Genomic DNA, 14,219 nt, shown 5'->3' with positions numbered 1-14,219 from the left:
ATAACTTTGAGAAAGAAAATAATGCATTATAAAAAAAATCTGTGAAAAGATTTACTATGTATTTGCTGTATTATCTACTAGTATAAATAAGTCTAATGTTATCATAGAGTAAAAATAGAATTATTTTAAAATTCCAAATGAATATTGATATCCAGGTGATTCTACTAATTCATTTGACAATTAAAATAATTATACCAGAAGCCACCAAATTATGCAAGCCAAATGCAGTTTAATTCCATTTTTTTTTCTAGGACTCAAGTCATATAGATGAACATTACGAGTCGATTTTACAAAAGGGAAAATAGATACCGAATCCCAATTTAACAAACTTTTTTACCCATAAAAATGATTATAGGATTGTTATTATAATTGTAAAACATTAAACTTATCATTTCATTTTTGAATTCATCAATAAAAATTTTGTAGGTAGTTGACAGTGTTGAGTAATTTATTGTCAATTAATTCTCATAGATTACATTTGTTACTTACACTAATTTTTAAGAAGCTATAATTAAATGCTTTAGTTATGGACAAAAACGTGATGCCAAACTAGTTTTCTAAAACATATGCTTTTGGCCTTTATGGAGGATTTTTCAGCACGATGTATGCTGCTGTACTCACAGACAGTAAGCTTTCTGCTAGAGGGCAAGAGGAAAGCTGAGAGGGAATGTTTTGCTACAATTCTTTCAGCAACCATGTAAGCCAGGAGTGCTACAAAAGCTTCTAAGCTGATAACTGATCTGTTATTATGCATTAATTAAAAGCATTTATTTCCTGACTCATTATTTTTTAAACATTCATACTCATTCCCTATAGAGAATCTTACAGAATGTTTCATGTAGGTGTTTTTGTTTCCGATCCTGAGGTGTAAATTTTTAGCTCCACTTCAACTCCCTTCTTAGGTCCTAAACATTTAATAAGTGTTCAGTAATTGATGTTTCCCAAGTCTTAACTGCAAAGGATCTCTTTACTCCTGAAAACACAGAATCTGTGGTTCCTCCCCTTCTGGAGAAAGTGATCACAATTTATTTTTCAAGAATGTATTTGGAGTTCATTTAATGATTCACAAGTAAAGTAATTTATACCTTTCTGATTATGAGTAAAACAACAACAAGGTAATCTCTGAGCCAAAAAGATTGTAACATACACAAGGTAGACAAACATCTGTCTCAAATGTTTTAATGTGTAAATCTGCCAGATCTTTTGTATTAGGGAACTTGGATAGGTAGTATCTAACATATATTGGTTCTCCTTGAGGCAAGTTATACATCAAATATTCAAAACGATTGGACTCAGGAGGATATTGCTACAGATATAGATACGGATGCAGATACAGATAGATAGAGATATATAGACAGATAGGTTTATTATGAGAAGTTAACTGTGACATTATGAAAGCTGAATTGTCCCATGATCAATCATTTGTAGTTTCAATTTAAGCCCATAGAACTGAGACCAAAGTAGCTAATCATATGAAATCTGACCTGATTCTGAATTCCCCATACCCAGGAAAGGAAAAGATGGATGTACCTGTTTAAGAACAAGCAGTGAATTTGCCCTTCTTCCGCCGCTTTTTTTCTGTTCAGGTTCTTAAAATCTGATGATGCTCACCCACATTGGTGAAGATTGTCTTCACTTACTTTACTCATTCAGATGCTAATTTCTTCTAGAAGCATTCTTTTAGGCATCTCTATAAATGTTTTACTAGTCCAATCCGGCTGACATAACTGTCTAAATTAATGTTAGCTACCAATTTTTTGTAGATACATACTTAGTGGGAGATAAACCAAAGCCACAGGCCAGTTCTATGACCATGGGTAGAAACTAACTGCTGTGTACCTAGCTTTCTGATTTCTGAAATTTGGCTAATAATTACACCTACTCCATGAGGATGTTTTTAACATGTGTACTAATATATTTGATGTAATATTTGTTTTAATCAATCATATAGAACTTTATATGTGCCATGCATTTTTTAAGTACTTTTCCAAATGTTAACTCCATATCAATACTATGAGTTTAAGCACTATAATTCTGATAGTTGGCAGATAATAACATTGAGGAATTGGAAGCGAAAGTGTTTCTCCTAAGTCAGAAAGCAAGTAAGTGTCAAAAAGATAGTGTCTGATACATAATAAGTTCTCATTAGATATCAGATATTACTATTTTTGTTACTATGTCTATATAGGAAACCTTTATGTCTTTCAATGCTAGTATATGTGTGTAAAGAATATTGGTTCTTTTATGAGCTAACAGAAATAAACGTTTTACATGTTGTTCAGTCCATCTCAATAATTATCCTTGATGATCTTCAGTTTTTTGCACTTTTGCCCCCTGGGATTATCTTCAAATTGCACCTTAAATTTTTTTTTGTGCAGTCTAGTGGCATTTTGCAAATTTTTATCAATTATAAACAAAACAAAACAAAGCAAAACCATAATTTGTTACTTTGGGAGGAAATTAAGAAATTGACCTGTTATTCTAGAGACTAGTAAAGAAAGTCACACTCACTTAGCTTTTAATTTATACACTATATTTCCAAGTAATTGCATACTTAGTTAACTAAGAAGATGATTCTTATTATTGTCTTCACAGAAGGAATCCAGGTAATTAACAGAGGGATTCTAAATTTGAATATTAACATTTTGAAAGGCTTAATGAATTAATATGTGTAGGTTGTAAACATCAGTGGCATATGAAGCCATTATGATATTAGGAAAAACAGTCAGAGAATATGGGCATTTTGATAGAATCTTGTGACTTCATCTGTGACAAATTCTTTTTTTTTTGTCATTTACGGTTTTATTTCATAATCATAACTTTAACTCTGCAATCCTGCTAGACGTGGAAGGGCAGTAAGGAACACAGGGAACCCCAACAACTGAAGGGAGCGCAGCATAGGGTGTCAGCACTTGGAATGGAAGGGTGCTCTCCTGAGGCGCAGGAAGGATGGTCTGGTGATGAGAAACAGGTGGAGGATTAGAGCTGTCCACAGTTGGCAATGGTCACCTTCTTGCTGGTCTTGCCATTCTCAGACCCAAAGTTCTCCATGGCCTCCACAATACTCATGCCCTCCTTCACTCTGCCGAAGACCACATGTTTGCCATCCAACCATTTGGTCTTGGCAGTGCAGATGAAAAACTGCGAACCGTTCGTGTTGGGCCCAGCGTTGGCCATGGACAAGATGCCAGGCCCTGTATGCTTCAGGATGAAGTTTTCATCATCGAATTTCTCGCCATAGATGGACTTGCCACCAGTGCCATTATGGCGTGTGAAGTCGCCACCCTGGCACATGAACCCTGGAATAATCCTGTGGAAGCAGGAATCATTGTAACCAAATCCTTTCTCTCCAGTGCTCAGCGCACGAAAGTTTTCTGCAGTCTTTGGGACTTTGTCTGCAAACAGCTCGAAGGAGACGCGGCCCAAAGGCTCGCCGTCGACGGCGATGTCGAAAAACACGGTGGGGTTGACCATGGCTGACGGCGAGCAGCGGCGGGAGACAACGGCGTCTGCAAAGCCCTGTGACAAATTCTTACACAAAGAGTTAAATATGAGACTGACCAAACATCTAGTCCTGTCATAACCAATTGGATTGTTTATAGTCATAGAATGCTCTACATTTTGTATTGATAATCATAGTCACTAGCCACCTACATCTGTTTAACAGTTGGCAGGTAGGTAGCACAAGATGAACTGAATTTTTACTTTTATCTAATTTTAACTAATGTAAACTTAAATAGCCAAATGTGACTAATGGCTACCATTTATGAAAATGTATTCAGACTGTAACAACTAATTTTTAGGAAATGAAGAGCAGAAAGGGGCATATTTAAAAGTATCAATGGGATGCGAGCATGAAGACCAAGACTCAAGAATGTAAGACATATGATAAAACAACAACAACCACAATAAACTACTTCGGGATTCAAATTACAAAGCAGAAAAATTGCAAAGTTAATTAAGAAATGCATATGAATAAAAGCAGTGGATATTTGTGTGTATGTATGCATATGCCAGTCTAATACATGGACATTACTTGTATACTAATTTGTCCCGACCTGCAGGACATGACACTCAAACCCTGAGAGTGGATGGGAATGCCGGGCTGCTAGCCCATGGGCTGCTGGCCCAAGAAACACACAGACACAAGTACTTGGTGGAAAAGAGTGCCTCATGCTCTTTATTTTACTCCTCACATATATACCTTCTCTAGGGAAGGAGGGAAAGGGGAGGGGTTTCCTGGAAGTAATTATCTTCATTGAAACAGGGAAGGAACTAATAATCTATATTGAAGCAGGGGAGGAACTAAACATCTATTGAAACAGGGGAGGAACTAATCATCTATATTGAAACAGGGGAGGAACTAATCATCTGAACAGGAACAAGGTTGGAGGTTCTATTCTGCTTGCTCTACACAGGATGTTCTGGCCTAATATCCTGCTTGCTGTGGCCCTGCTTGCCCAAGGCAGGCTTTGCAATGCAGCAGGCTGTCAGGTAGGCCAAGTCTAAGGCCCGTAAGTCTGTGGCTCCTAACACTGATTCAAATTTCAAAATCCGATTTTGAGAAAATTTGAACATTTGCTATCACATGATTTTGATGAAATATCATGTGTTGGTGTGTATGTGTGTGTATAATACACAAACATAGTTCAAAAAGTTTGGAAAGTTGAATTAAAATGTACATGGGTACCACATATCAGGGAAGACATGAAACTATAATATATATATATATACCATATGAAGGAAATCCAGACTTTGAGATTGTTTTGTTTACACTCTTAGTCTGTACTCTTCAGGAACATGTTTTTCTACTTGATCTTTGTTGAATTCTTTACCTCAGGGAACATTAAGCATGTGATTATTAAGGGAACTGAAACCATATCACCGTAAAATGTTTAAAAATAAGAAAAAGAAATAAGGAAGGAGAAGGGAAGGTAGTGTAGAATGTATCACTTCACCCTTCAATCTGTATTGCGAAGGATGTTCACCGAGTAAAAAAAATGGTAATCACTTAAGATAGATGAAAAAAGGTTTATTACAAAAATTGGAACATAAATTAAAACCTTAAAAAAATCAATAAACTGTGCTTTCGTACTCAAAAAGTTAACCGAAGATGGACCTAAATATTCTAATCTTGGTAAAGATAAAATTGAGATATGCATAATCTTCACAGAGTTTATGAAATATGCATTATGAAAAAAATGCACAAATTCCATTTTTTTGCATCAAAATAAACTTACCACTTAAATCGATTCTCCACAAAGCCTTGGAAATAATCACATATTGTAAGTATCAATGCATTATGAATGATGTTTGAAATTTGATTTGAAATTTTTCAGTGTGAGGAAGGCAGCTGAGTGCCTGGGGTGAATAGGAAACAAGATCAGCAATTAAACAATAGTTATTGAAGTTGAATGATGTGTACAAAGGACTTGATTGCATGAAAGTCTCTACTCTTCTGTATACTTGATGAGTTCCAAAGTGAAGGATTTTGTTTTTCATTACTGGCCTAAATATCTTGCTATCCAAAACCTTTCTCTGTTTATGGTGATGAATATTCTGTGCTTTGGTTTGTTTGTTTACAAAAGTTAAGCTAATAGAAGCTAACCTAGTGAGAGGTCTCCAGACCAAGAAAAGCAATAATTAGACACCTTATTAGTTACAAGTCACCAAAAATATTAATTTTCAAATTATTCAGGAAAGGTTGAATTAGATTTAAAATGCAGAAATAGCATTTTGAAAAATGGAAAATTGAAATATGTTTCCAAAACTTATGGTTTATTTATTACCATTTAAGTCTCTGAAACTCCCCAATTTATTCATTACAAAAATAAAAAACATCCTCTTTCAGTATTGGGATTTTAACATAGGAAAGATTTGAACATGATTTTCTGGGAAGAATTTTTGCTTTCCAGTTTGCTAATTCTGCTTTTGTCTTTGAGCCACAGAAATGCCACCTGAGTATGCAGAAGTGGGCTTAAAAGCAGTTTTTAAATTTAGGTAATTTTTATATGATCTTTAAAAAATGCAATAGGAAACGATTAACATAAGGTGATTGAATTTCATGTATTGAATGCTAACTGATGTTCATGCATTTCTCTAAATAACTTAAAACCTCTTTCTTTAATTGTTCCAAGGACGTAAGATATGTCCTATTACAAATATGCAGCCATATTAAAAAAACAAATAAATACATAGGTTAAATATTTGAGATAAGAAAGACTAAACAACTTGTGTAAGTGATGCACTATGTGAGTGTGAAAGCCTTACAATATAATGATATAAAGAAAGGCCTAATGATTTTTTCCTTTTGTTTTTGCTGTTGTTTCATTGTATTTGCTTTGTTTTCTTTCTCATTTTTTTTGTCATTTATCATGAAATGACTCTAGTTAGAAAATGTTGCTAACAACTGCATTTAAGGTACCGAAACTGTGCAAATCTGAAACCAGGAGCCTGGAACTTCCTCCTGGTCTCCCACACGGGTGCAGGGTCCCAAGGCTTTATGCCATCCTCAACTGCTTTCCCAGGCCACAAGCAGGGAGCTGGATGGAAGTGGAACTGCTGGAATTAGAACCAGCACCCATATAGGATCCTGGTGTGTTAAAAGCGAGGACTTCAGCGCCTAGGCCACCGCTCCAGGACCTATATATTTGTTTTTAAAAATTAACTTTTTATTTATATAAAATTAACAAATGTCTGCCTTTCCTATTCACCATTCCCCTTTCTTATTTATTTCTTTGATCTAATTTTTACAAAGGCATATTTTTATTTCACTTTGCAGTCACAGGGTTAACACTCCATTAGGTAAACTTATTAACACATAGCAAATTAAAAAAAAAAAAAAAGAAAAAAAGTACCTACTATTACTCAGGTGCATAGACAAAGGCTATAAACAATAATCAGATCCCGAGATGTCAAACTCACTCCTATTGATTACATACCTCTATTCAGTGCTGGTTATCATAGAGCAATGAAAACATATTTGCTTTTTGGGAACTGGCTTATTTCAATAAGCATAATGGTTATATATATATTTTAAAGTGTGCAAAGCCACCTTGAAAGAATTAATGAATCTGAATGACAATATAGTCATGAAGCGTTTAAAATTATTGAAACGGTTACATTTCAATTTAATCATATATTGTAGATTGTTTGACTTGAACATTTACCTGATGATTTGGGGCTTATCTGCAAGAAATAAAAAGTAAGACCATATGACATTTCAAAGGGAGCACTCTATCAGTAATGAAATAACGTGGGAAGAACTCACTTTCTAATACCGAAAGTGAGTTCCTTCATCTTGAGATATTATAAATGCAGATTGATTAAAATTCAAAACACATAAATCAAGCTAAAAATAATGACGAATGTATGTATGAAAATCTGCCCTCTGTGGAAGGGATGAAATCCTTTGTCACAATGAAAGTAAAAGAAGATACCACAAAATTTAAAAAGTGGTAAACCTGACTAGCAAAAAATTATTAATCTTAAGAGCCAGCAATCCAGTGGTAACCATTTGTTCTGTCAAATTAGGAAGGATTATTACATTTTTAGATTTGTACTTATAAAGGTCACCTCAGAGTGGACTCCCATGTGCTACTGGAGAGAGTATAAATTGGTTCCTTCTTTGTTCAGAGTATTTTGGCACTATGATTATTTGTAAAAATGTAGGAGAAGGAGAACAAAAGATAAAGGAAAGAAAAACACTCCCCACAAGTCGTACATTTTCATCAGTCATTTAATCTGTACAAAGTCTTAAGGAACTACACTTGAAATTTTCAAAAATTAGAGTCCAATTGCGTTTTGTTGGCTGGAGTCAGAAGAGGAGTTAGGCCCAAGACCAAGGGACACTGATATGCGATTTGGATGTCCAAAATGTCGTTTTAATTACTAGACCAAAGATCCATACTAACAAACACTATCTTAAATTCACATATAAACTGTACAAGCAGAAAACAAATTCAATAGCCTCAGTAAACATTTAATGGAGTAATCATTATTTTGTAAACCTATGGGTTTGATTTTAAACATGTTTCTGTCACTGCTTCCCTTTAATCCTGCCAGTCTTAATCTAAAATACTAAAAAGCAGAGAGTCATTTCAGTATTCTACACAAATACAGTGGTATATTGCAATATTTCATTTAAATAGTCACTACTTTGTGCTGCATTCTTCTGTGTTTGATGCTTGGTGTGTCAAGTTTACTTCCTTCCCACATCCCCATCTCTTTCTAGAGAAAGAGAAGGGGAACTTTCATTTCCTGGCTCACTCCCTAGCAGACCTGGCCAAAGCTGGGAGCCAGGAACTCAGTCCAGGCCTTTCGCACTGATAGAAAGAACTGTATTATTTGAGTCTTAATTGCCTGCCAGGAGCTTCATAAATTAGAGGTTGAAATCAGTTGCCCAAATTAGGAGCTGGACTCAGATGCCTTAATGTAGGATGCTGGAATTGTAACTGACATCTTAACCACAATACCAAACACTCAACCTGCGTATATCGTTTTAAAGTACATAGCCATTTATGTAGGAAATATTGTTTTTATAATTATCTTATAAATTACTCATGCTCATTATGTACCTCACATACTTGAAATGAAATATAAAAATAAAATGAAAATATCATATTTTATCTTTACTGGATAGCTTATATTAAGCCAGTATTTAAAATGCTATCTTTCAAATTTGTTCCTGTTGAACTACGCTTTTTATACACTATGTCAAGAAATAGTGTGAAAGAACTAAATAACAAAAATGATTACTGCTATTCTGTCAAGCTATTCTTAAAGATTGCCTATGCTTTCCATTATATTTAAGTTACTTTATGAGTCTCTAGATTGTAGAATAGTGATAATAATGTGAATCACCTTTGTGTATAGAAATGCAAACTGAATTTGACGAAGACGATATTCTTTATTAAGTTGTGGATATTGATAAACTTTGGATGTATCTGTAAACCTATTTCAAAAAAGCATCAGCAGCATATCTGTATTTCCTTTTTAACTCTTTGTTGTACTAATTATTGCATCTTATGGATTCACAATTTATTTAACATGTTCTTTTCATATTTATGTTAATTATGACTTTAGATGTACAAAATCCACCAATATTTTGAGTATATTGTCATGCTGTTAAATGTTTAGTGACATTATCTTTTTATGACTACATAAGATTCCACCATGTAGATTTATCTTATTTACTAGTATAAGTGACTTACATTTTTGCCAATTTTTATTATATGTCATATGTTAATGAAAAACAAAAATTAAGTTTATATTAGCAAAGTATTATATATTACATAATAATTATTAAGTTATTATATGGTTATTATTCTGTCTTTATATTTCAGTTTCTAGACTGTTTTATTGATTATGATAGGCTTGAAAGTCATTGTATGCTGAACATGAAAAAGCATAATTAAAATACAGAGATGTAATTTAAAACAGATTTTCATGTACCATATTATGAAGAGTATTGTTGTCTGATGTCCACGATAATGTAGAAAACAAATTATGTGACCACACATTTTTTTAAATTGGAGGGTTTATATATCCTTATCAAAATGCAAAATGTAACTTGGCTTGATGTCAGTGTTTTTTCTTTGAGACTCCACTTATCAGAGAAAAAGTACAACTATGCTTACTGGCACATATAACATTACTTTATCTTTGTGTATTGCGACGAGGAATAGGACAAAAATCTTACTGTCAACCAATAGGTTATCAGGAAAGAAACATTGGCACAGACATGCAATGGAATTCTGGTGAATTATATAAAAATAGGTATGTATAAAAGTGATTAGTGTCCCGTATATGACTACATTAAAAGCATTAATACAATATATGATGTCATTAAATAATGCTTCCTGTATATGGATAGAGAAAAGATTCTGAAGGACACATATACAAATATGTAACTGTGATTATTTCTGAAGGGTGAAATAGTGGAAAGTATCATGAGGAGTTTTTCATTTTTTAATTTGTACACTTTGATCTTTACATTTCTGTGCACATGGGTGATTTATTTATTTTCAGTGTTCTACAATCTACATAGTCATAAAGTAACTTAAATATAATGAAAGACATAGGCACTCTTTAAGAATAGCTTGACAGAACAGCTGTAATAATTTTTGTTCCATTTTGATAGTTTTTTCATATTATTTCCTGACATAGTTTATAAAAAGTGTACATCAACAGAAGCAAATTTTGAAGATAAAAATGTTTAATATTAGCTATCCAGTAAGTGTAAGAATATATATTATTTTATTTCTCTATTTCATTTTCTAGTTTGTAATGTACATAACGACCATGAGTAATTTATAAGATAATTATAAAAATAATAGTTCCTATATAAAACAGAGCTTTTGTTGCTCCTCCAAATAAAAATTAAAGCTACTAAGTCAATTCATATAATCTGAAAGAGTTTAAAACATTCCATTCCAATGTATATCACTCTGCCGTACTGAACATTTTAAGTTAAAAGCAATTAAAAAGTAGCAGATGTGTGGTCACTCTGGTACTCCTTCCGTTTGTTAATAGGGACCAGGGTTCGAGCATAGTAAGTTAAGGCACTACTCGCCACAAAGACATCCGTTATCTCTGACTTGAGTTCCCAGGAAGTCTGTTTCTGATCTAGCTTCCCACTACTGTGTCAGGGAATGCAGTAGAAATGCCTCAAGAACTTGGGCTTCAGTCACCCATGTAAGAGACCTTGATGGAGCTAGTAGCTCCTGGCTCTTGCCTTTGACCTAACTCACACCTCACTATTGAAATTAGCAGATTGGAAGATCTTTCTCACCTATCCCTCACTCCCATTACCATTATTATTTCTGTCAAAAGAATAATTATCTTTTTTTTTTGTAATTAGAAGATGAGGTGCCCTTGTGAAAGCTATCTTGTTAGCATGAGAAAATGTCATTCTTGTCATCAAGGATCAGAAGCTGAGATTGGGGAAAATCTGTATAAACTTGATAAAACTAACATTTTATGTTTCTGGTCATTAATACACCCAATGAAATATTAAACCCCAAGCTCCTTTTCATATGTGGGAACTAGTCCAGGAGTTGAATAAAGCTGAAAGTTGTATAACTCTGCATTGTAACTCGCGCTTTACCTGTCATTCCAGTATGCCCAGACCTTTGTTCTCACATGGAATCAAGAAGACACTTTGAAAGCCATGTAGAAGAAAAGCTCCATGTAAATTTGCTGAGAATCCCCCAGAAAGCCTCATTTATCCTAAACTGCACCATGTTTGTATTTTCAATTAGGGCACCATCTCCTATTTCATGAAAGAGAATAATAGTGTCATAACTACCTGTCTTTTGGCTCTGGCTTCTGGACCATGATAGGGTTCTTTCTTTGGCCCCTTCCTCCTCTCTGACAGCATAAGCATCTCTCTGGCCCACTCCCGATGGGATGGGTAACTCTCAGTGTGGGATGGCCAAGACTGAGATTTATGAATACATATTCATTCTCTCTTTATAATAAAATCTCTTAAAGGTGGTGCTCACACTTGTGCATTGTGTTTATAGATTATATGGAATAAAACACATTTTTTTTTCCAAGAAGAACACAATATTGCTGAGCAATCAGCTGGCTAACTTTCTGCACATTGGACTGGTGAAATCAGTTTGACAGTTAAAGATCAACTCCTCCAACAAGATTTGGAGCTGTTCTTATCAAAATCTGGATTAAATCAGTTTGAATTACTTTTTTCTCCTGCTTAATCTTACATCAATTTAATTTTGAGGCCAATCAGATAAAGCTCTAAGGTTGTAGAGGTAAACTTTTACATCCCCTTACTTAGAAATGTTGGTTTAAAGAAAAGAAAGTGAACTATACAGCTCATATAATATTAGAATTTTTACATTCTAGATCATCATAATTTTCAATATATTTGTGTTTCCTGTTAGAGTGCCATCTGTGTTGTCCAAGTTAATTATTAAATTTTAGCAGAGACATCGTGTAATTTATTTTCTCCATTCAAGGTCTGAGGGATATAAAAAGGACATTTTTGTGTTCCATCACCTAGAAAAACTATTTTTTCCAAGTGCTTTAATTTTCTGAGATAACATTAACTTCGGTCAGTAGAGAAATTAAATATATATCTAGTCAGTCCATTTCTTGTCTTCTCAGGAGAAAAATGTATCTCACTGGGTTGTCAGTTCATGTTAAATGTAAACTAAAACAAAAAGTTAATGACTATAGCATAAATGTATTAGAATCATGCTACATGGTCATATATTACCACCTAACAATCATTGTGTATATGCATAACAATGTTTTCTCAGATAAATGTAAAAAGTTTCATTTCCAAGTATATTTTCATACTTAAGTTTGCCTACAGCAATACAGTGTACATTTTACTACAAAATTATCATTATATTTCCTGATGTGATAAAAAAAATATTCAACTACTTAAAAGGATTGCAGCTACAATGCCTTCGGTTCAGTTTATATATCGCCACCTACTGCCAATATAAAATATTGCACATCTTTCTTATAACTCCTCCTACTTTTGTCTTCAAGCAGAACATTCTGAAACCTCAGCTTCCCTGATTATATCTCAGGAAGATAAGATACTTTCATTTAGATTTCTTACTTATTCACATGCAACTGAACCTGGTTGAGGACATTATATCAATGAACGAATTAAAATCTATCAAATTGAATTTAGATACAAACAAATGGTTTACAATAGTAAATAAACATTTTTGGCTATGCTTTGTTATTTTTACTAGTCTGATACATTATATTTAATAGCACAATATATGCCAAAGCTTAATAAAAGAGTAAAGCTTTTAAGAGAATGTGCCTACGTTATTGTCTGGATGAGTCCATAGTTCAGGTCCTTGCTGTGCCATTTATTTAATTATGTGCCTTTAGATAAATTGTTTCATATCTCAATGATTAATTTGTATTTGTCTAATGGGGAGAAATGAAGTAGACTCCACCTGATATATAATTATGAGTATTTACATGGGATAATATATGTAAATTGCTAAGTGAGCTGTTAGATGTGTAATGTTATATGTAATTGTTTCATTGACGTTGAAAAAATAATTATTGTCACAGTGACAACATGAGATTCACAGAGACTCATCAGGATATTTCACAAATATGAAATCAAGAGAAAGATAAACACCACCCGTGAGAAGTGATTAAACAAACATCTTCAGCATTCAGATGTCACACATATCCATGGATAAACACTTGCATGAGGTTTGGTATCTCATCTGTGATGCTAACAACAAAGCTGTTGTGCAATGAAATGTCTGAGCTTATAGAAATGTTAGTTACCGTACCTGTATTCCACAATTCAACTACCAAGTAGATAGTATTCCCTAAAGCTGCCGAAGCCACTCAGTTATTGAATATAAGTCCCTGTGCCACAGTTGGGTAAACTGATGAGCTAATCATGGCATTTTATTGCCACATTAAAGCACTAAATGATCTGAAAGCTATTTTTAAGTCCTCACACAATATTCGTAAGGCACAATATCAAGATTATGATCTTTTTTTACAGGAAAAATAATTGAACAACAAATGGTCCAGTTAGAAACGGGAAGAATTTCTTGAATTCCTCAAGAGCCTAAATGGGCCATGCCTAAATGATAGAAAGCAAAGAGGAACAAATGACAAACTGACATTTTAAACACACACACACACCCCTCTACTTAAAAATTTCAAGATACATTTATTGTCTGCAATGAGTCTTGGATTCATTATAATCTATTCAAGGACATTAGAGCTGAAAATAAAAACCCTTTCTATCTCCATATTTTGATGGCTTCTCTTTTTCCCTTCTTTTTGTTTGTGGTACACCAAAAGCCCATCCCGATGCCAATTCCCCAATGAACTCTCTGCTGCTGGAGCATATAGTACTCTTTGGAAATGTTGTAACTTCAGCCAGCCACTCTCACTCTTTGGAAATTTTACTCCACTGTTTGCAACTTAGTGAGTTCTAACCCTTTTAGACAGCTCAAAAGTATGATCTTCCCCCTATGTTTTCCAAATCTCCACACCTCGAATGAACGCATTGCTTCTAGGTTCTGTGGTCCTTAACGCACATATCACATTGTCTTACACTTGCGTATAAGCACAATTACTTTGTGTAATAGCTGGCTAGCTCTTTGCAAGTAGGAACCAAATGCTTGTAATTCCAAAGTCTAAATTTATTAGGGGTATTGAAGACTTAAAGAAAGATAGCACTTAGTCCTATGTTT

At 33.9% G+C, this 14,219-nt stretch overlaps 1 protein-coding gene across 1 annotated transcript; it reads right to left on the bottom strand.

Moving 5' to 3' along the window:
- Positions 1–2,779: 2,779 nt before the first annotated feature.
- Positions 2,780–3,606, bottom strand: LOC121169102 (peptidyl-prolyl cis-trans isomerase A-like). The gene has a single exon (XM_040999562.1). It carries the CDS (start codon positions 3,604–3,606, stop codon positions 2,980–2,982), a length of 627 nt encoding a protein of 208 aa, XP_040855496.1. The 3' UTR covers positions 2,780–2,979.
- Between the last annotated feature and the right edge of the window lie 10,613 nt (positions 3,607–14,219).

This window comes from Ochotona curzoniae, unplaced genomic scaffold (assembly GCF_017591425.1).
Source record: "Ochotona curzoniae isolate NIBS_2020 unplaced genomic scaffold, NIBS_Ocur_1.0 scaffold_1852, whole genome shotgun sequence".
Lineage (NCBI taxonomy): Eukaryota > Metazoa > Chordata > Mammalia > Lagomorpha > Ochotonidae > Ochotona > Ochotona curzoniae.
The sequence above is the reverse complement of the archived record's forward strand: the minus strand, read 5'-3'. Positions and strand labels throughout refer to the sequence as shown.

Excerpts from the sequence above, each read along its gene's own strand:
- LOC121169102 (XM_040999562.1), bottom strand. The coding sequence starts at position 3,606 with ATGACTATAAACAATCCAATTGGTTATGACAGGACTAGATGTTTGGTC.